This window comes from Mustela nivalis (genome assembly GCF_964662115.1).
Source record: "Mustela nivalis genome assembly, chromosome: 7".
In the NCBI taxonomy this organism is placed as follows: domain Eukaryota; kingdom Metazoa; phylum Chordata; class Mammalia; order Carnivora; family Mustelidae; genus Mustela; species Mustela nivalis.
Genome location: NC_139026.1, coordinates 23,956,190 through 23,979,229, shown reverse-complemented (window position 1 = coordinate 23,979,229; position 23,040 = coordinate 23,956,190). Strand labels below are relative to the sequence as shown.

General features: G+C 42.0%; 1 protein-coding gene across 2 annotated transcripts in view; it reads right to left on the bottom strand.

The window, feature by feature from the left end:
* Positions 1-22,858, bottom strand: part of CCDC38 (coiled-coil domain containing 38) — a 48,821-nt gene extending 25,963 nt beyond the window's left edge. The window contains exons 1-8 of one of the 2 annotated variants that reach the window (XM_082739300.1): positions 22,475-22,858; positions 15,854-15,907; positions 12,131-12,231; positions 10,177-10,342; positions 5,112-5,176; positions 3,246-3,409; positions 3,054-3,134; positions 258-418 (exon numbers count right to left, since the gene is read on the bottom strand). In XM_082739300.1, the coding sequence (XP_082595426.1) occupies positions 258-418; positions 3,054-3,134; positions 3,246-3,409; positions 5,112-5,176; positions 10,177-10,342; positions 12,131-12,231; positions 15,854-15,893 (778 nt within the window). In that variant the 5' untranslated portion in view covers positions 15,894-15,907; positions 22,475-22,858. The remainder of the gene's footprint in view (positions 1-257; positions 419-3,053; positions 3,135-3,245; positions 3,410-5,111; positions 5,177-10,176; positions 10,343-12,130; positions 12,232-15,853; positions 15,908-22,474) is intronic. The other variant, XM_082739301.1, reaches the window with a different exon arrangement.
* Between the last annotated feature and the right edge of the window lie 182 nt (positions 22,859-23,040).

Below are 23,040 nucleotides of genomic sequence, written 5' to 3'. Positions count from 1 at the left end.
TTGGGCTGCATGGTCAGTGAGGAGCCTACTTGGGATTCTCTCCCTCTGCCCCTCTTCCCACTAGCACACACTTGCTCTTTAGATAAATAAATAAATAAATAAAATCTTAAAAAAATATATCAGAGATAGTGGGAATTCTTGTTCAGGTTCTGCTTAAAACAGAAATTCTGACTGTTTAATAAATTACTCAAATAAATATTGAAACATCTGAGAAATAGGGATATTTACTTAATTGAAATTAAGAACATGTGACTCACTTGTTAGTACTGGAAGACTGACATTCATGCTCTCTCTACTCTTTCTCCTCTGCGCCCTTTTCAGCGCTTGTTGGATTTGCCAGTGTTTTGGAGACAATTTCAGCAGAAAAAATCCATATTTCATGTACTCTCTAAGGAGGAATTCTGTTTTTGCTATTTCACTACTCAAAAGAAATGAAGATATCATTAGAAATATTCATGTGAAAGCATGTTCATTTAAAAAAAGAAAGGTTTCACCAAATTTGTTCCCTTGATTATGTATTTGAATAATAATTTATATAACAAAAATTGTAAGTAGGGTCATAAAAATATGGGTGTCAAGAATATAAGATGAGGGGCGCCTGGGGGGCTCAGTGGCTTAAACCTCTGCCTTCGGCTCAGGTCATGATCTCAGGGTCGTGGGGTCGAGCCCCGCATCGGTCTCTCTGCTCGGCAGGGAGCCTGCTTCTTCCTCTTTCTCTCTCTGCCTGCCTCTCTGCCTACTTGTGATCTCTGTCAGGTAAATAAATAAAATCTTAAAAAAAAAAAAAAGAAGAAGATAAGATGAGAAAAGAACCCATAAGAGTGCTACTGAATAAAACATGCCCAGGATATACACACAAGGAATAGACTGATGCAATTTTATTCTTATTTCTGAGGGAAATCTCGTATTAAATTTTAGGCATAGGAAGAAATTAGTAGGCAGCAGACGATGGGACTTATGTGAGAAGAAAAAGAAAACTAACACGAGCGAGCTCCTACTATGGAGTGGGCAATACGCAGGAGCGTGACGGATACCATCGCCTTCTCTGTACAGCACTTTACAATCGGTACCATTCCCACCTTTTGGAAGAAGAAATGAACGACTTGCAGAGTCATCTGTCTAGTAAAGGCAGAGCCAGCACTCAGATGCGCCTGCGGCTGACTCAGAGGCCCAAGCTCTCGCCTCCGCTACCCAGGGACTTGGACTGAATGCTCTCCCCAGCCTTACACTGCTTTCCCATAATCGTGCTACCAAGTGGACCTTGAAGGAATGTTTAAAATAGCCACCAGGGCCCTCATGAAAGAGAGCTCCACCCGTTTTCTTCCCAGTGTCCTCAATCATGCCCTCTTCAACACCCTCAGCAGTGTCCCCTACCCCAGCAGCGTCAACCCCACTACTTCTTGCAGGCGGTGCCTCCTTCCTCCCTGATGGGAGCAAGATTCAAGAGGCAGCAAGCAGCTGGCTTATGCATCACGCTCCAAGACCTTGGGGGCCCCTCATGCTACTGCCACTTTGTTTTTAGTTGGAAATCCTCCCAGAGGCGCTGCAAGAACAGGGTTGAATTGGCTAGCATTGCACAGCTTTCAGGCAAAAGCTTCAGAACAAGATTCCTTCCCCTTTGTAAACAGATGCCCATCCCTACCTGCAGTGGACAACCTTCCCGGGCCATCTCCAGGCCACAGAGAGAAAAAGGAAATAAATAGCAGGCGCCTGCATCCTTCGTGCTGTCCCCAGCTTGTTTTTCATAACCTTTTGCACCTTTCTAGGATGATGATGTACATACACACTAAGCCAGCTCTTTTCAGCAGGGCTGTTCGCTGGGTGGCCATTGTGCATAAACACAGGACTCCGTGCAGGCACAGCGGCTGCTACTCTGGCTCCACAAATAGAACAGAATCTTCTAATTACCCGACAGAGTGAAGGCGGAAGGGAATGCTCCACCTTGGAATAACTTCAACTTTAGGCTTCTAAAATAGAAGAGGCTCCGGAGCCAGGATGTGTTTGAAAACACACATTCTGTTAATATCAACTGGTTTCAAAGAAACTACCATCCGGTTCATTTGCTATATTTTAGACAAGCTGCTGCCCTCTTCTCCAAAAACTCTAGGACTTGGTTTTAGAGGAAGGGTAAGTATCAAATCCTCAAAAAAAGATAAAAAGAAAACAAAAGAAGTTATAGTATGACTTGACACCAAGACTAGTGTCTCCTGGGTCATGAAACTACTGTCCAAGAATGATGATAGAAGGAAGCTTCTTTAGATATTTAAAATTAGACCAAGTGAGATACCCTTGACTACGGAAGAAAACATCCAGTCTTGGGGTGGGGGGGAAGTGGTGGGTGGTATAAATTTATACCAACTCTCCTTCCTGTAAATATGTCATTATAGATTCTGGCTTTTAATATCAATTCTAGGTTCAACTAAGTAAAACTATAAAAAATCCTGCCAATTATAGTTGAGAGATGGTTGTAAAAATAAATCCCAATTTTAGAGATGTTAAAAATGTGGAAAAAAATATGCCTTCAGGGGCGCCTGGGTGGCTCAGTGGGTTAAGCCTCTGCCTTCAGCTCAGGTCATGATCCCAGGGTCTTGGGATGGAGCCCCGCTTCGGGCTATCTGCTCAGCAGGAAGCCTGCCTCCACCTCTCTCTCTGCCTGCCTCTCTGCCTACTTGTGATCTCTGTCTGTCAAATAAATAAATAAAATCTTAAAAAAAAAAAAAGAAAGAAATAGGCCTTCAGATGAATGAAAGAGGGCACTTAGAAAATAATTTGTGGTACACTCTTAACATTGGCTTGCTTCTTTTCAACCAGTTTCTAGGCTTCTACACTGACAAGTCACAGAAACTTTTCGGTCAGAGGTCACTATGCTCTGATATCCAGGCAGAGACAGATGGTCCATATTTAAAAGAGACAGATTACGTGTTTTAAAATAAAGTTATATGTAGAAAATCATCAGCTGATAAGGAATATTCCCATGAATGTCTTGCTGGGCACAGGGAAGTTTCCATGGGGCTGGGACATTTGAGAAGGAAAAGATGGTGCCCAGGGCTCACCTTTTCACGGCCTGTACCTCCATACTGGCTTTCTTGAGCTCTGCTGTCATTTGGAGTTTGTTAATAGTTTCCTGTGCTGCACTGAAAAGTAACAGGCATTAGTTAGTTTGTTTTGTGTTGTGTTGTATTCTGAGAAACTAAAAAGAAAGAGGCAGGGGAAAAGGCAATTTGGCCCAAGTAACAAAAACGAACATTTTAAGAGCATCTACAGATCGCTGGTCATTTTCTCGAAGGAACTCTTCAAAGGCCATTGCGTCTTCTTGGAGCTTTTTTTCGGCTCTTGTGAGTTGCCTTTCCTTTGCCACCATGTGTTTTTCAAACTTTTTAATTGTATTTCTTTTGGTTGACAGGGCATACTAGGAATATGGAAAACAGAAGTGCAACATTATGCCACATTTCCAGCTCATTGCTAGTACATTTCATCAGTCTGCTAATAAAGGGGAAAGTAACTTGCAAAGCGATCACTTGTATTAGAAATAATAGCATGCCAAGTCTTGAGACCATAGCCTTTATTTTACGAAGGAATTTATTTTGGGATCGTTAAAAGGGAGACTCATTCGTCTTTCTCACTTTTATGAAGAGGCTCAATATGGTTCCCCAAAATCAAAAGGAGCTGCATATCCCCTCAGGCTCTAGCCTAAAAAATAAAAATTAAAACAACAACAACAATAACAACTATGTATCCCTCCAAAGAGGAGGTCTACCTGGTATGATCCACAGTAGCCCTCCAATATTTCTGGCCATTGGGAAATTGGGTGGTCTGTAGTCACAAAGCCTCTTCTATTAGGAAGCAGCCCAGAACAATGAGGTTTTCACCCTGCTATGCCTATGACACATTCCGCCAAGCTGCCCAAGGGTAGGGGTCTTTAACCAGCCTCCAAGAACTCTGTGTAAATCCCCCAATACAACTTTGATATCTAGCATTTATTTTTTTTATTACAGAATATAAGAATTCACTATGGTTTTTAATGTCATGCATGAAAAAGAAATTATAAATAAAATCACATACATTATAATATAAATGAATTTAAAATATGTAAATGAGATCATTTTAAAGAAATAACAACTGGGGAGTCAGGGGCCAGACAAAGTCACCAGGTCTTCAGTAGAGGTGGGACGCATGTGGAGAACAGACTGTAGGGAGAAAAGTGGAGGCAGACCAGTGCTCAGAAGTTGTAACAATAATTCATGCAAGTGATATCGGTAACAGTGGCAGCAGGGGAGGTCATGAAAAGTAGTGTGGGGTATACTGGGAAAAAATACATTTGAAAGCATATTTGGATGTGGGTTGTAGGTAGGAGAGTTGAGGATAACTCCAGTGTTTTGGGCCTAAACAACCGGAAAAATGAAACTGCTGCTCACTACGATAGGGCACTCCATGAGATGCAGATTTGCCGGGGTAGGAAAGAGTATAGGAGGGGCAAAATTTTGGAAATGGGAAGTCCAAGGTGCCTACTGGGCGTCTAACCAGAGATGTTAAGAACTACAGTTGCCTTTGTGAGTCTGGAGTTCAGGGAAGAAGATCAGGGTAGAGAAGTAAGTTTGGAAGTTGTTAACGGGGAAGTGGAATTTAAAGCCATGGGCCTGGAGGAGGGTTGATAGAGCATAGGATGAGGGGTGAGTCTGGGGGTGGTCCAACATTTGGAGATCCAGGAGAGGAGGAACAAGAAAAGAAAACCGTGAAGATGTGAGCAGCCAGTGACGAGGAAGAACCAAGAGATTGTGGGTCCTGAAAACCAGCCGAAGAAGACATTTCAAGAAAGAGGAAGGGACCGAATGATCTAACTGCTGCTGGGAAGGAAAAGGAAGAAAAAGCAAGACTGTGAGGTGACAATTTGAACTTGGCAATGGGAAGGTCACTGAGAACCTTCACAAAAGCAGTTTTGGTGGAAGGTTGAGGAAAAAAGCCCAACTGAAGTTGTTTTAGGAAAGGATCAGAGGTGCAATAAATCTGGAGCATGTAATGAAAAAAAGAAGCTGTTGAGGTGAAAATTTGGCAATGCTCTGCCAGAAGTCCTCTGTTTGACTACTGGGAGAAAAAAAAATTATTTTTACTACCTCCAGCAGAAACCTGTCTCTCTGGTCATTAATAAATTCATGAATAGTCCTTTTTGTGTCCGCACCTTCAAAGAAAATTGAAATAGACCTAGGTTTAGTTCATTATCCCTCAAGAGCGCCTATAATATAAAAGCTATATAATTAAATTACTGTATATGGTATGTATCTGACTTAAAAAACTACTATCCCTTCAAATAAAGTTTTTTTCTAATCACTAAAAAACTGATTTCCTAATAGTAACTACCATTTATTTTGTGTCCATCATATTCCAAGAACTTTATTAGACATTTTAAATAAATCATTTTATTTGATCCTAACAATAACCCCAATGAGGTAGATATTTCTGAACCCATCCTATATGTGAGCTCAGAGATGTCAAGACACTTGCCCAAGATAACAAAGCTAACACGTGGCAGAAGGGGCATATGACTCCGAAGCCCGTGCTGAAGGAGACGGAGCTGTTTTAAATCTTGGTGTTTTGACCAATCTGGATATCAAACCAAAGTCCTTTGGCAAAACATGTGTGGGGATCACAAACCAAATTTATGGCAGGAAGGAAAAAGATGACAACTAGCTTTATTTACCATCTAATAATAAAAAAGACTAAGTTTCCTTTCAAGGTTTCTTCATTCTGGAAAAATTACATATAGGCTGCATTTCAACAATGTTCGCTTCATGAAAAACAAACAGAATTTGGTATAGAACAAAGTCTCCTGATTAAAACATAGATAAAAGTAGAAATAAAATAATGTTTCCTGAATAACCAGTGAGCCCGTACTGCCCTGGGAAGCCCAGAGTCCCGTTGGGTCATATTCTGCCCCCGCCTCTTAGCAGCTATGAGGACCTGAGTAAATTACTCAACCCTCTCCAAGCCTCAGTTTCTTTGTCTGTAAAAATGAGGATCCTAACTGTGGTAGATTGTATTATTGTTCCAAACTATTTTCTGCCCCTCTGTGGAAGAAGATCATCTTCCCCTCCCCTCACTGGTGTTGGGCTTGACCACTGACTTGATTTGGCTCATGGAACGCCAGTGGCAGTGACCTGCATGGCTTCCAGGCAGAAGTTTTAAGAACCACCACTGGTTCCCTTTTCCTCCCTCTGCTGTAACTCCAGCAACATACCAGTCAGGGGCTGTTCCTTCAGTGCAGGGCCCAGTGAAAAGCACCAACGTCAAAAGGTGAATGACAAATAAACTTATGTTGTTGCAAGCCACTGAAATTGAGGAATGGTTTATGACCACAGCAAAAATTAGTCTAAGTGGGTGATTACTATTACCTCTACCTCATAGTGGTATTATGTGAAGAAGGAAGTGAAGCAACATTTTATAAAACATAATAACTTCTTTTTCTTAGACAAAGAGAGAATGAGAGAGAGCCCATGAGCTGGGAGGGGCAGGAGGAGAGGGAGAGAGAATCTTTAGCAGGTCCCACATCCAGTGTGTCAAGAGTAGAAGCTTAACTGACTGAGCCACCTAGACACCCCAACACATAACTTCTTAACAATTGTTAGCTATTATTAAAAATACAATTGCAATGAGTAATCACTTAATTTTTCCAGATCAATAATAGCAATATAATGATTATTTTAATCATAAAAAATAGTTCTGTAATTATGGGTGACAACAAGCCTTGGAGTCGGACAAGTATTGGTTTAATTAGTGATTCAATCCCACTGAGCCATTTCATCAGAGGAGGAGAAGAGAAACATCTAACAGCATTTTGTTGAGGATTAGATAAAGTAACATATGTGAAGATAATAAGCACCTAGCTATAATGGTTTTCTTTTTAATACATAAAAACTTTTTATTATAGAAATCCTCAACATTCGGGGCGCCTGGTTTGCTCAGTCATTAAGTGTCTCCTCCCTTCAGCTCGAGTCATGATTCCAGGGTCCTGGGATCCAGCCCTGCATCGGGCTCCCTGCTCAGTGGGGAGCTTCTTTCTCCCTCTCCTGTTCCCCCTGCTTGTGCTCTTTCTCTGTCAAATAATAAATATAATCTTGAAAAAAAAAATCCTCAACATTCATAAAATGAACTTCCCTGTACCTATCACCTACTTCAACACAATCAGCATCTTATCTCTCTTGTTTCATCTATTGCTATCCCTCATTCCCCTCTCACTGGAATATTTTAAAGCAAATCCAAGCCACCATTATCATTTAATCCATAAATACTTTAGTATGTAACTCCATCAGATAAAAAAGCTTTAAAACATAGCCATAATATAGCTATAATCCCCCCCCCCCCCAAAATGAACAATTCCGTAGTATCATCTTATACCTAGTCTGGGTTCAGATTTTCCCAGTGGTCTCAAAAATAATTTTTTAGAATTAAAAAAATTAAGATCTAAACACAAATCAATTTGGTTGGTATAGCCCCTAAAGTCAACTTTCTATAACTGCCATCCCTACCTACCTCCACCCACACACGACCTTTTCTCCATGCCATTTACTGGTTTAAGGAAACTGAGCAAGGGCGCATGGGTGGTTCAGTCACTTAAGCGCTTGACTTGATTTTGGCTCAGGTCATGACCTCTGGGTCATGAGATCGAGCCCTATGTTGGGCTCCTTGGAGGCATGGAGTCTGCTTAACATTCTCTCTCTCCAATCCCCTGCCCCTTTCCCACCCCCTCTTTCCCTCTTTTAAAAAACAAAACCAAAATGAAAACCAGACCAATTTCCCTGTAAAATTTCCTGTATAACGGATCTGGCAGATTGCATCCTCATGGTATTATTTAACATATGCTCAATCGCCCATGTTTATTTGATCAGATTCAGGTTCAATTTACCTAAAGAATATTTTTAGTAGAAAAGAAGCATGGAAGTGCTTACTGTCGCTTTCGTTCAATCACTTATGATGGGTCACATGAATTGGGAATACATTTCAATTTTAAAAATCCTATACTGTCCATTTACTAAATATTAGAATCATGCTTACCATTTTAGGCTACTTTAACATGGCACTATCTGGCTGAGTTGATGTGATTTTATTCTTTCTGTGATCTTTATTCTGGTAATTCTGAAAGATTCTGATGTGATCTTTATTCTGGTAAATAGACTGGTTATAGTGGGTTTTCCACTTTGGCTCTTCTAGCTATCCAGAAGGGTTTTTGAAACAAGGAGACCAGGTATGATAAAACCATCTTCCAAGCACTAGTGTCCCTCAACACCAGAGTATCTCACCACTCACTGGGGATGTGATCCAGTGGTGTCGCCCCTTGGAGTAAAACCACAGTCAGGCTTCCGGCTCCCTGGAGGGGGAGATAGCACTTCTAAGACGAAGCTCAACTATCTGTCTGTGACAGCTGCCTGCGTAATTTCTTTGAGGTGATCTAGCAGTTGGCTACTACCACATACACAAGAATAAAATAACTGGGCTCCCAAAGTAAGGGTCACTTGCTCATTTTATACCACATAGGCTTGTCTTTAATCAGAATTCAGGCAGGAAACGTGATGTTGGTAAATGGGCGCTTCACCAAATCAAATCATGATTAGAAAGTCTGAGGGGAATTTCTTTATTTTCAGTGAAAATGTCCAAATGTCCTTATCTGTGTAATCAGCAGAAACTGACAACCTGATTTCCATTGCTGACAGAGCTCAGATGGTGTTGGATAATACCAAACAATTTTACCATTTCCTTTTAAGAGTCTAGTGTATTTCATTTACTGTTAAGAGACCAGTAACCCCTCTGTCAACCAGCCTGGTGTTGAATAGGGTCATCTGCAAAGTCATATTTGCTTGTTCTCTCAGAAGTGGTACTGTGGCATGGATTTTTGAAGGTCTCCACTTTGTGTAGAACTCAAAAGCATGTCACGTATAATTTTAAGTGCTCTTGATAACTTAGGGTTCACCATTCTACAGAGATGAGCTATGAGACACAAGACTGAAACTAGCTTTACCCTAACCACGGTATAATCACTGATACCGCCATGTTGCCTGACATTTTTGCACTTCTTTGTACAACTATAGTGCAGAATACGCACCTCCAAGATCTAAAAAAGTTAACATGGCTCCCCTCTTCTACGCTAATTATTGACTCCAAAGTTCTTTCCCAAGTGTTTCTTTTTTGTTGCTCTCTGAAGATTTTTTTCTTTTTGAATCACAGTTTGGCAGAGTTACCAAATTTTTAAGTTACCACAGCAAATCCTGGGCACTCGATGTATCTTTCTTCCTCTTTGCCTCCCTTCCTTTGTTCCTTACTTTATAATTTTAATTTAAAAATTTAGTTAAGACTCATCCTGGGGGAAGATTTTATGACCCCATCATCCTATCATTAATCACTTCAACCACACTTTAAACTGCTTTCCATCTCATTTGTAAGCACTTCTTGATCTGATAAGTAAGAAAAGTCAATGAAATTTTGATTACCATATTGTTCATTTTCATAGAGCAATAATTAATATCCTGTAATATTTTACCTTGTTGCCCTCAAGTGCCATTAAAACAGGTTGTATTTTTGCAACAACAGGAAAACCTATTTAATTCTATTAGCTTCCTGATTCTGGATATATGAGCTGTATGGTGCAGAAAATCAACACTTCACTTTAGAAAGTTTCTATATATTTCTACATTTAGAAATGGGTTTAAATGGCTGTAGCTGGGCGCCTGGGTGGCTCCGTGGGTTAAGCCGCTGCCTTCGGCTCAGGTCATGATCTCAGGGTCCTGGGATAGAGTCCCGCATCGGGCTCTCTGCTCAGCAGGGAGCCTGCTTCCTCCTCTCTCTCTGCCTGCCTCTCTGCCTACTTGTGATCTCTCTCTGTCAAATAAATAAAATCTTTAAAAAAAAAATAAAAAATAAAATAAATGGCTGTAGCTATAACCTTTAATACTGTATCATTTTAGCAATGACTTTCTTCCTTAGAGCCATGAAAATGAGTAACAGTGTATTTCTTAGAAATATGTTTTCTTATTTAAAATAGATTTTGTCCCAACTCTCAGTTTCCATTCACACCCCCCCAACCAGAGTATGAGACAGCATACTTTTCTTTTTAACCTCCAGAAAGCCCCTAAACCTGACATTAACAGTAAATACTCAAAACAATATTCTTAAACAGTAATCTAGACTTACCTTCTGTTAATCTTAGAATAAGAGAGGGATCTAGCCCAAATTTTTCGAATGAGCCACCATCTGTGTCAGAGTAGAAAGCTACTTGGCCCAGGTGTGAACGACTCTTCATTCGAGATGAAAATGTAGACTTCTGGTAGACTTTCATGCTGCGGTTTATAAATTTTTCCTGCCCAAGTTGAAAAGAATTTCTAATATGCCAAAATAATGTTGTCTTTAAAAATAATGATCAGACATAAAACTATCATTTACAGTAAGTCTTTTCTCATTACTGGTACATTTCTCATTACTGATATTTTAAGCAACAACTTTGAGTTCTTATCTCTGAAGGAGTTTACAATTCCTTCTCTTACGAAGCTGAGCACAAATATAAAGACATTCAACATTTACTAAACATGTACATCATAAATATGAGCCTGGGAAGGGTTTTGGCTTTATTTTCATTTTCATGTTTTTTTAAAGATTTTATTTATTTATTTGACAGACAGAGATCACAAGTAGGCAGAGAGAGAGGAGGAAGCAGGCTCCTTGCTGAACAGTGAGCAGAGAGCCCATGTGGGGCTCGATCCCAAGACCCTGGGATCATGGCCTGGGCCGAAGGCAGAGGCTTTAACCCACTGAGCCACCATAGGCGCCCCCATTTTCATTTTTATTTTTTAATCCTTGTCTTGCCCAACTGCAGGAACTTGGAAATTCCACTGATTTGAAAGGACTGGTTCTGTGGAATTGAATTGAAAACGTGAGAGGAAAAGGACCTCCCAAGTACACATAAATAAATCAGACTTTGAAGTTCATGGATCTTTGCTCAATTTAATTTTGGACACTTTCAATAAAACTATACAACACAAGCATAAATCCTTCACCTTACAGATGAATCTGTTATTGAGCATTTCAAGATAACTTCTTCATTCCAAATGGGATATAAAAAAAAATCCTATAATCACTCTTTATCTCTAGGAATAAGGACAGCAAACCTCTTGTATTAAATGGTATAATAATATAAGTAGTGAGATTAACTGCAAAACACAGCTTTGGTAGCCTCATCTCTAATTTAGCTTCATACCAAATAATTCTAAAATGACTCCCTCCTCCACTTTTGTTCCTTCTTCCTTCCCTGCCCTCTTCCCTAATACACACATATGCATTCTCTATCTGTATCTGCCTGGCAAATTTTAACTTATTCTTAACAATTCAGGTCTTGCTATCTCTTCAGTGATGTCTTTGTGCATTTATTTATTTACTTGTCACAGAGACAACCACAGACACACATACACACCACCACCACCATCCTCTCCAACAAAGATGCTCACTCCTTTCTCTACATGTCCATGTCCTTTGCTCTATTACTGTAATGTATCAGCTCTAAGATATCATTGGATGCAGATGCACTGCAGATGCAGATCCTGTTGTGCATGGCGTCCCACCTATAGAAGTTGGATCCCAATTTCAGGAATGAGAAAATGTGGGGAAAAATATGGACAATGGGGACGCCTGGGTGGCTCAGTTGGTTAAGCAGCTGCCTTCGGCTCAGGTCATGATCCCAGCGTCCTGGGATCAAGTCCCACATCGGGCTCCTTGCTTGGCAGGGAGCCTGCTTCTCCTTCTGCCTCTCTGCCGCTCTGTCTGCCTGTGCTCGCTCGCTCACTCTCTCTGACAAGTAAGTAAATAAATAAATAAAATCTTAAAAAAAAAAATATGGGCAATGAAGTGGGATATACCATAATTGTCATATGTGTTGGTCAGAGTGTGTCTGTCTTCCCCCAGGAGGCAATGATCATTGGGTCCTTCCCATGGGCTGGATGCTCTTCCTGTTGTGCGTGCTTATGCCCCAGCATAGCGGGTGACCCACACATCCACACCTGACCCCTTGTCTTCACCCAGCAGAGTTCGTAAAAGTGAAGGATAAGAAGACAAATTTCTAACATTAATTTGGAGTGGGCTTTTAATAAAACTTTACCTTTCTCTTTGCTGCCATTTCATTTTCTTTGAAAAGAAAGAGATCTTTGAAAAAGATCCTATATGGCTTGTCCTTTTTGACTGGTTCATCTTTTCCTTTATCTGTAAAAAAAAAAAAAAAAAAAAAAAAAAAAGGAAAAGAAAAACATCTGTCGCCCCTGTTCTGTTGACCAGAAGGAACAGGCTTCCACCAGAAGGAGCAGGTGGACGGGTAGGTCTCTGAGGTAGAGGGCACAGGCAGCCCTTGCCTCTCCAACTGAGGTAGAGATTCAGGGCCTGGATCTTAAGGGCAGAAGTCACAGCTCATCTGTCTGTTTCCTTTGGCACAGTGCTTAGTACTTCGGGGAATGAGTCTATATTTGTTGTGTAAATAGAGAAGGGGGCCAATTACAGGATAGTGGGATGTTATCTTGAGGCATTAAGATTTTGCTTCTTCTGGTTACTACAAATATATGTACTATTACCCTTATACTGCCATTTTGGCAGCAATAGACACAGTCATTACCCTTAGGGACATCCTCGGTCCAGACTAGAGAGTCTTCCAAAAAAAAAAAAAAAAAATCAAAGATAGTGACAAGTATGGGCAAGGGTGTGGAGGAATTGGAATCTTAACATTCTGCTAATGGGAAGGGAAAATAGTGCAGCTGCTTTGGAAAACAGCCTCAAAAAGTTGAATATATAGTTGCTATGTGACCCATCCCTTCCACTCCTAGAAATGAAAACGTATGTCCACATGAAAACTTGTGCATGAATATTTATAGCAGTATTATACAGAATAGTCAAAAGATAGAAACAACCCAAATATCTATCAACCGATGAATGGGTAAACAAAATGTGGTATATCCATACAATGGACTATTAGTCAGCCGTAAGAAGGATACATACTCTAAGACTGATGAAACTTGGAAACACTATATTAAGTAAAAGAAGCCACATGAAGTCCCTGCATTATAAGATTCCATTATATACCATGAAATGTCAAGAATAGGCACAACCATGGAGCTAAAATGTAGATTAGTGGTTGCTGAGGGCTGGATGGGCGTTAGGGGCTAAGGGGCACAGGGTTTCTTTCTGAGATGATAAATATGTTCTAAAATGGACTGTGGTGATGGTGGCATGTATCTGTGAGTACAAAGCATGGACTTAAATACTTAATAAAAAAAGAAGCCTGGCCATAAAGGGGCTGGTGAAGAAAAGGGAGAGGAAGGGAGGGAGGGAGAAGTCAACTGAATTTCTGAATGAACTTTTTGTTTTTATTCATAAAATCTGATGGGGAGCCTGGGTCGTTCGGTGGGTTAAGGCCTCTGCCTTCGGCTTGGGTCATGATCCCAGGGTCCTGGGATCGAGCCCCGCATTGGGTTCTCTGCTCAGCAGGGAGCCTGCTTCCTGCTCTCTCTCTGCCTGCCTCTCTGCCTACTTGTGATCTGTCAAATAAATAAATAAAATCTTAAAAAAAAATCTGAAATGATAAAAGGTCTCTCTCTTTTTCTTTCTTTCTGGCTTTTTAATGCTTGGGGCTAAAAATTTTAGCTTCAGATACCAAGAGCCAAAAGTAGGAATTCTGGAGCTTAGAACTGACACCTTAAGTCAGAGAAGAGGAAGGGACAACTGAAAACGCACCCCCCTTCCTGCCCCAGCCCCTGCACCACTTTCACCTCCCAAATACCAGAGTATCTTGAAAGTGCCCCTCCTCTCTAAGTGGCTGAAAGAAACAACAGGGCCGGGAGTTACTGGCTGGAGCTTAAAGGCTGTCTGAGCATGAGCTGTTTGCCAGGGATTCAGTTGGGAAAGTGGGAATGTCTGGGATAGAAACCCCAGGCACGTTTTTCTGTGGGTAATGGGTTAGGAAGAAAGAAAATTGCAGAGGTGGAAGCTTTGAGCTTCTGATTCACCTTGTTGGTAAAGGAGGGATCTCCTGCCCCAAATAGTATGAGATGATTGAACATACGACACTCCACACTGGACTGATGAGATAGATAGAGGTTTATTAGTCACTTACACTCACAGCTCAGGGAGGAGGACACCACCTGCCATATAGGGCCACATCAAAGAGGTCAAGACAATACATGAAATCTTAGGCCTTATAATACATGAGCAGACAGGTCAGAGGGGTTCAGGCAGCTGGGCTTGGAGACAGCAGGAGTATGGAAGGGCATAGCCAACAGGCTGAGGCCCAGGAGGCAACAGAAGTCAAGGACCCAAAGGTTCTTGGGCTTGAGTGGCATTGCCAGAGTTCATGACCTGTACCCTATACTCTCAGGCCAGAGCTAGGCCTGACATCCCAGGAAGGGACCGCTGATGTCCTCCAAAGGGCGAACCATTGGTAGGCTGGACATTTCTCTCAACCAACCCTCTCTCCTCCCAAGAAAAACCTCGCAAACTTACTGTCCACCCCACCCTAGGTGGCTTAAAATCTTGAATGCCTGAGTTTAAATTCTGTCCGACCAGGTTTCAGTGTCCTGGATTGACAAGATATTTTTTTCCCCTCCAACTCCAAACCCAAGTTCCTTTTGGTTATAAAGAAATAGAAAAAAAGTAAAACTCCAAACACCAAGTATATTAGTTTCCTATGGCTGCCATAATAAATCGCCACAAACTTGGCAGCTTAAGACAAGAGAATTTCTCTCACAGTCCTGGAGCTCAGGCATCCCTCATCAAGGTGTCAGCAGGACTGTGCTCCCTCCAAAGGCTCTGTGGGAGAATCCTTCCTCATCTCTTCCAGTTTTTGGTGGCTTCAGGCATGCATTGGCCGGGTAACTCCAATCTTTGCCTCCGTGTGCACAGGGACTTCTTTTTCTCACAAAGACACTTGTCATTTAGGATTTAGGACCCACCTTAAGTCCAGGATGATCTCATCTTGAGATCCTTACCTCAATTACATTTGAAAGACCCTTTTGCCAAATAAGGTCACATCACAGGGTTGAAGACAAGGAGAGCTAACATTTTGGAGGGACCACTTTCAACCCACTCTAACAAGTTTCCAGAATTATAAACTTACTCTAAGCACTGGCTGTTAGCCAGTCCTTCTCTCCACCTGAATGACTTCCTAGTCACGTGGAACTGGGGCCACCACAACAAGTTACTACAAACAGAGCAGCTTAAAACAGCAGGCACGGATTCTCTCCCAGTCCTGAAGGCCAGAAGTCTAAGAAGAAGGTTTGGGCTTGGTTCCTTCCAGAGTCTCTGAGGAAGAATCTATGGTGTGACTTTCCCTGAGCCCACGGAAAGTGCCTATGGAACGCCTGTCCCCTGTAACACACTCTTGGTGTTATCCAATGTTCAAAGCTTTGTCAAACCTGTCAGTGACAAAGAAGCTATCCTTCTATACCGATAAATATGAATTCCTTGCATACTTTTAAAGAAGCAGGAGGAGGAGAGAAAGGTTGGAAAAGGAAAGGAGAGGACAGATTTTGATAAAATGTGGTTATTCATGTCTTTTATTATGACAAATAATTGAGTTAATTGTTTTATATCATGAAATTCCCTACCAATCTAGCCAAATATGACCATTTAACGCCTCTCCAATGTGAAGATTTTTTCTTTGCAGATTAAAATCGGAAGAGAAATTTCTCTTCTCAGTAAGCCATTTATAAACTCCTGACATAGAAAGGCCACGTGTGATGCTTGTTGTGTGTCGTTCTCCTTTTGCTATGTTCCCAATCCACCATGGAGACTGACCATACCAGGCACAAAGCAAGAACTCATTGACAGATTTCCTCTTTACCTTCAGGAGCCCGTGATACCGGCAAAAAAGTCGATGACATTTTGTCTCCTGGCCCTGTCCAAAGAAAAGGAAATGCATTAAAAATAAACTCCGTAAAACTGAGCATCAGGTGATGTACGCAAGTGTCGAGTCACTAAATTGTACACCTGAAACGAATATAATGCTTCATGCTAACTGGAATTGAAATAAAAACTTAAAAAAATAATAAATTCTGTAAACCTTGCGGAAAGGGGCTGAGTTCAACGACCAGTGATTCCAAATAGCCTTCATTGCTTTTAAAAGCACAGACTCTTTGGTCCAGCAATTCCAAGTCTGGGAACGTACCCCAAGAAGAAATCAGGTAAGTGGGCAAAGTAAGTCTGTACAATAATGTTTGTTGACACGTTATTTAATAAACAGGGAGTTGATTAAATAACTCTGGGATACCCATAACTCGGATTGTCCTGTGGTCCCTCAAAAACAATGCTCTGGTCACTAGTCCCTCTGTTAACTATCTATTAAAAGTGAAAAACAAGGAGCGCCTGGGTGGCTTAATGGGTTAAACCTCTGTTTTTGGCTCAGGTCATGATCCCAGGGTCCTGGGATGGAGCCCCACATCGGGCTCTCTGCTCTGCGGAGAGCCTGCTTCCCCTTCTCTCTCTGCCTGCCTCTATGCCTACTTGTGATCTCTCTCTGTCAAATAAATAAATAAAATCTTTTTTAAAAATATGGAAAAACAAAATATTTCCAAAGGGCATGAGTGGTGTGGATAAAAGAACATCTGCCAAATCAGATGTTTGAAAAATAGTTCTCCGAACATCAGTTGGGGGAATGTGGTCTTCCATTTGGAGCAACCCCTCCTCATATTTTATTGGGTTTGGGATTAGGGTTAGGTACCAAATATAAGGAAGTGACTCCCCAAAACTTAGTTATCAAAATAAATAACATGTTAATGCAATTTTTTAAAGAATTCCAGGGGGAAAAGCCCACGGTGAACAAAATATTAGGATTTTAATACAGATGGGATCTGACTGTGCGCCCCATGATCCCAAGAGTGAGCGCCTCCCTTGCCACACGTTCGTTCCGGCCCATGGATCTCATCTTTATGTACATTTTTGATATTTTGTTCATCGTGGAATTTTTGCATTCATTTTTATTTTTAAAAATAGTGAACTAAAATTTTGTTCGTGTTTGCCCTCCCCTTAGGTTTTGCACCGAAGGTACACATTTCCCTTGCTTCTCCCTGATCCTTGTCTTGACTTTTTACACTTTGTAATATTATTATTTCTCAATGAGCTTGTGTAATGTTTACAATGAAAAAAGTAGCAATGATCCTTTCACAGGGGAGGAAAAAAGGATATTCAGAAGTTTATATAAAAAGGTGTGTCCTCCCAAGAACAATGGGACAAACATCCCGTTTCAAGCTGCCCATTTAAATTTATGCCTCAGGTCTCTCAAAGAGCCACATTGAAGAGACTCCCGGAGGCATTTCTAGCAGATGATTAAAGATGCCCACTTTGGAATGGAGAAGCCAGCTTGATATTTACAGATGGTTTGATATTTATAGATTTGATATTTACAGACGGGTATTCACAGATAGTGAGCAAGATCATTTAACATTCAACAAATATTTATTGAGTACCTCCTATGTGCTAGACACTGTTCTGTGTGCCCCAAACAGGGCAATTTAAAAATGACAGCAACAACAGCAAAAGACAGAAAAACACACTTTCTTCGTGGGGCCTACTTTTCAATTACTCAGCAGCTCTGAGCCTCAGTTCCTAATCCATCAAATGGGAATATAATTTCCCCTCTTCAAGCTTTCATGAGGTTTCAATGACGTCATGTGTATAAACCAGCAGGCAGGGCGCCCGGCCCACACAGCAAACTCAGTAAGTGGGAGCAATTTTGTGCTAATATTTACCAAGGAGAATGTGATTTTCCTTCCAGTGATTATAAAAACAAAAATGGAAAAGAGGGAAGAAATTATGCTGAAGCTTATAAAAGAGAAAAGATTAACAAAACACCTATGTGTTTTGTGATGTTATACTTTTTCAGATTACTGAAGATTTTTTTCCATAGGCGTTGGGTTCATTCTGACAGTGGAAAAGAAGGGTCAGTGAAAACTTGACAACAGTCTGCTGGGTTGATGTATTTGGAATTTGGGTGGCCAATAGTAAAGACTTGTAGTTTTTTGTATATTTATGTGCTCTGCACTCATCCAAATCCCTAAGATTCTGCTCCGTTCTTTGACATACATTTCCTCTTTCAATTCTCCTATCTATCTAAATTCATTTCCCTATCCAGCTCCACTTATGTTCACTTTGTCTTAAGCCTACCTGGAACAAAAATCTTCATCCCTGGGTTCTGGCACTTTTCCCCTCCTAGAAAAACCAGAGGTTGTTGTTCCTCGAAGCCAACTGCTAATAGCAGGTATCTGCTCTGACTCTATCTTTTCAGGAATTCATAAAACATGTGAATGGAACCCGTAGTCTCTAGAAGTTGCTATACATAAATATGTACTTTCATACATTTTTATCTCCCTATTGATGAATGAAGGGTTGGTGAAGAACCCAGGGGAGAAGAAAAGAGGCAGTTATTTCTAGAAGAGATTGTAAAGGTCTCTGAACTAAACCAATATAATGGGCCAACCAGGAAAAGAAAGTCAAAGCCAGTGAATGTCTTAGTTGTGTAAAATCAAAGTAGCGTGACTAAACAAAGTCTCTGTACTAAAATAGGGGGGAAATGTCATTGGATTGCATAGAAAATGCCAATTCACACCAAAAATATATGTTAAAAATATGAAACGTATGTTCAAATCCAACTTCTGGCAGATGAAAAAGAGGAGGGGCTCAGAAAAAGGAGGACCTTAAAATGGTGATGTGTGACTTCAGGCCGTCATTTTCAGAGGTGGCAGAGGCCAGATGTGAATAGCAAGGACTGTCATTATGCTCCTTAATCCCCATGCCTCAGTTTCCCCGTCTTTCAAAAGGTCAGGTGAGAATGGCGCCTACCTCAGGTGATGGTTAGGTGAATTAACATGTGTCCCCCCGCCACTTTGGACAGTATCAGGGGCTCAGTGAGCACCACAGTAGCGTTAGCCCATGGGGAAAGCATTCTAGAGAGGAGGATGCCTGGTGTGTACGAGGAACAGCAAGGAGATCCGTGGAACTTCAGCGAGGTGAACAAAGCACAGAGTGACAGATGAGATCGGAGAGATGGCGAGGGCCCTGTGGGCCATTTCCTCGGTGAAATGAGAATCTGGAATGAGCCACTCTGCCTGCTGAGCTGGGAAAAGACTGTACAAGGGGGTGAGAGTGGAATGAGACCCCCTACTGGGAGGCTACGGTCCCTGGGAGCAAGAGACCATGGAAGTGCTGAGAGGTGGTCAGATTCCAGAGACATTTGGAAAGGACTGGCTGAGGATCTGGGCGTGGGGTAGGAGAAAAAGAGCCTGGGAAAGAAAGGATGGAGTTGCAATAGATGGAGACAGAGCGGCTGTGGGAGGAGGGGCAACTGGGAGCATCAAAGGTTCAGTTGGGAACATGTGACATTTGAGATACGTTAGACATCCAAGGGAATGTGGGTGTAAAATACACTGTTCTCCAAAGTGAACGCCATACTGGTTGATTTAATGAATGCTAGCATTCCTCTAACATTATGGAATGATTCATGGCCGTGGAGTCAGATGTTTGATGTGTATCATCACAGGGGGGTGTGGATGACACTTTGGAAAGCACCTTGGAAAGAACATAGCCTTGATGGCAGGCAGGTTTGAATCCTGCCTCTTGCTCTTACCAGCCCTTTCTCTTAGGCCTATCTGAGGAAACTCCGTGCACCTTAGGTTCTTCTATACAGTACGGATGTTTTCAACCACAGGTAATGCATGCAATGTGCCTACTCACTCTGTAGGCTGATAGGGAAATAATTGCCTATGATTTCCTAAAGTAGATATTCCAGATCTGTCTTCTCTCTAGTCTGCTCTGTCTTGCAAATAACTACAAGCATTGAAAAGGAGGGATAACTGACAACCAACTTTTGTAAGAAACCCTGAACTCAGAATTCTCGAAACTAATTCATTTGCAAGGAATCTCAAGCAATATCGGTGCAAGTGTGGGGAACCTGACCCACCTTCGTGGACATTCTTTTTTTTTTTTTTTTTTTATCAGAGTGGGAGAGAGCAAGCACAGGCAGACAGAATGGCAGGCAGAGGCAGAGGGAGAAGCAGGCTCCCTGCTGAGCAAGGAGCCCGATGCGGGACTCGATCCCAGGATGCTGGGATCATGACCTGAGCCGAAGGCAGCCGCTTAACCAACTGAGCCACCCAGGCGTCCCCTTCGTGGACATTCTTAACATTCCAAGCTTCGTGAAAGTAGAAAAAGAAGAGTGGGGTTTTACAATGCTCAACCCCAAAGTCCAAGACCAACTCTGAATACAATGAACCATAACAGTATCTACCCGATATTATCCGAAGCAGATTCTGTTTGATTTTCTCAACAACTCTCTCTACAACTCAGGGAAAATGGATTTCCAGTCTCTCAGTAGGACATAAAAAGTTTTGTTGATCTCCCATATACAAACAAAGATTAGACAGATTCAGACCAAAAGCCTTGCGGTTTTTGCCCACCTCTTTTCCACCCACTTGGACAAATACTAGGAGAAGAGGCTGTAAACTGTGTCCTTGGATGGTGTGGAGAGACCAGACTTAGCAATTTTTTGTTTACCTGAGAGCCAGGAGCCAGTAGGTCCTTGGCCTGTTCAATGACCTGCCTCTTTCGATTAGGTCAGAAGCAGAGCACAGTGATGAGGAAATTACCTTCAGCTTGACCTTTAAGGCCCTGCTGGCGTATTTTGTGTAGACTTTCCTGTTGACATTTCTGACTGCCCCTTTCGCAAACTGAAAAAACAAAAAACAAAACAAAACAAAACAAAACCCCCCCCTGGGGATTGTAAAACTTACTGTGTTAAGTGCTATAGGGATGTTGGTAATCACTGAGGAAATTTTCTATAATTATGTATTTTAAATTATCTATAATTATGTATTTAAAAATGACCAAGGAGGAGAGAAGCCCACCCTTGTCCTTGCTTGTGCAAACCTCTTGCTTGCAGGGGCTTCTCAGGCCATGTCCATGTCACCCACAAATCATCCCTGTGAATAGAGTGACCATTCCTTTTTGACTTCCCCAAAACGTATAAGCTTTCAGTTCATGGTACATTCTGTGAACTCAGAAGGGGACCTCATGGCCGGAATCTTCTATTGAATTTAATTGACCAAGAAGAGAAAAAACAGGATTAAAATAAACTAGCTGCAGCAGCAGAATAATAATGATGATGATAATAACACCTATTATTTAGAGCTAGTGACTGGGCGAAGTGTTTTCCATTTCATCTTCTCTAAAACCCAAACAAGACCATAAAATAGAAAGAAACAATTACCCTATGAGAAGATGGATGGAAAACTGAGGTTTGGGAAAATTAAGGACATTTCCCAAGGTCAAACAGCTCATCAGTGACAGAGTGGGATTAAGACCAGTTTATGAAAGACCAAAGCCTTCTAAATTTCTATAATGACACTCCCTCCTTTACACCTACAACCTCCTAAATCTGCAAATATGCCTGTAATAGCAAATGGAACAGTTCAAGTCTTTAGCAGAAATGTTAGAGAGAAAATTTTAATATTTCTCTATGAATTAGTGACTTTATATGTTTGTGTTTCACTATTTCTATTTCTCTTGTATTATTTCTCTCTATATACCTTTCTCCTTAAAACTGTGTATAGGCACACCCATCTGTTTGTGATTTTATGTCTGAGCTGTGAGTAACGTATGGATTTTTTCCACCCATCTGGTCTCTTTTACTCACATCCTCTACCGACTTCTTTTCCATTTTTTTCCTTTCTTCTCTCTCTTTTTTTTTTTTTTAAAGATTTTATTTATTTATTTGACGGAGAGAGATCACAAGTAGGTAGAGAGGCAGGCAGAGAGAGAGAGGAGGAGGAAACAGGCTCCCTGCCGAGCAGAGAGCCCAATGCGGGACTCGATCCCAGGACCCTGAGATCATGACCTGAGCCGAAGGCAGCGGCTTAACCCACTGAGCCACCCAGGCGCCCTCCTTTCTTCTCTCTTTCCTACCAATTGATTTCTCTCTTGTAAGACCAAAATACGAAGCTAAAGTATATTCTTATTTATTGTGTTCATCTAGAGGACTTTTTTGCTTTCTCTTATTTTTAAGTGGCTTTTAAAATAACAGTTTACTTACTTTTGTATTTTATGATTTTACAGGCCTCAGCCTGCTTTGATGGTCTGTTATTCCTGTTTGTGAAGTGTCTCCCTTTAGACTGTCGTCTTTGTGAGGCAGGGAAAGTGACTCTCCTATCTCTATGTTCCACAGCCTAACACAGAGCTGCTACTAAAAGTGTATAAACAGAATAAAATAATTGAGAATTAAAACCTGCCAGTGTTTTCACAGCAGCTGATAGGTGAGAAGAGATCCGGGTGAAAATTACCGACCATCTTCCTTAAACAAGTTTGATGCTGTCTCCAATCCTGGTGGCAAATTGAGAGTAGCACCCCCACATACACCCCGCCCCAGATACAGTTGGGGTGAGGATGGGGGCGGACACCGAGCTGAAACCACTTTTACCTGCAAGAGTTCGGATCCAGGAGCCGGTCCAAACCTATCCTTCAGGAGGACGTTAGGGGACACCGGGCAGAGGCGCCAATGGATTCTCTGGTCTCGGCTCTATCCTCCCCCGCCAGGATCCCCCTTCATCTCGGGGACCTTCTGGTAGGGGGTTCCGGAGCGGAGCTGGCTAACCGAAGATTGTGCGCGGCACCCGTCACTCTGCGCCACGGCCGCGCGGACCCGGGGCAACTCCCCCCACGGCACCCCCCTGATCCCCACCTTCGGGTTCCTTCTGCCGACCGCCCGTCCCGTTCGAGCCGGCGGGGCAGAGGTTCCCCCACGCTGCCTCTCCTGGGTCTCTACGCCCGGTTCCCACCCCAGCTCCTGGGAGAGGTTTGCCCCTACACAGCCCCGCCTGGGCACCCCGGCCTCTCGGGGACCCCCCTCCCGCCTGGGCTCGGGTTAAACGGAGCCCACCTTCCTCTCTCCCGGTAACCCAGCGTCAGGTTCCTAATCTAGAAAGTAGGGACTACGGTCTCCGTCACATTAACCCAGAACATCGGGCGACCAAAACAGGAGGCGAT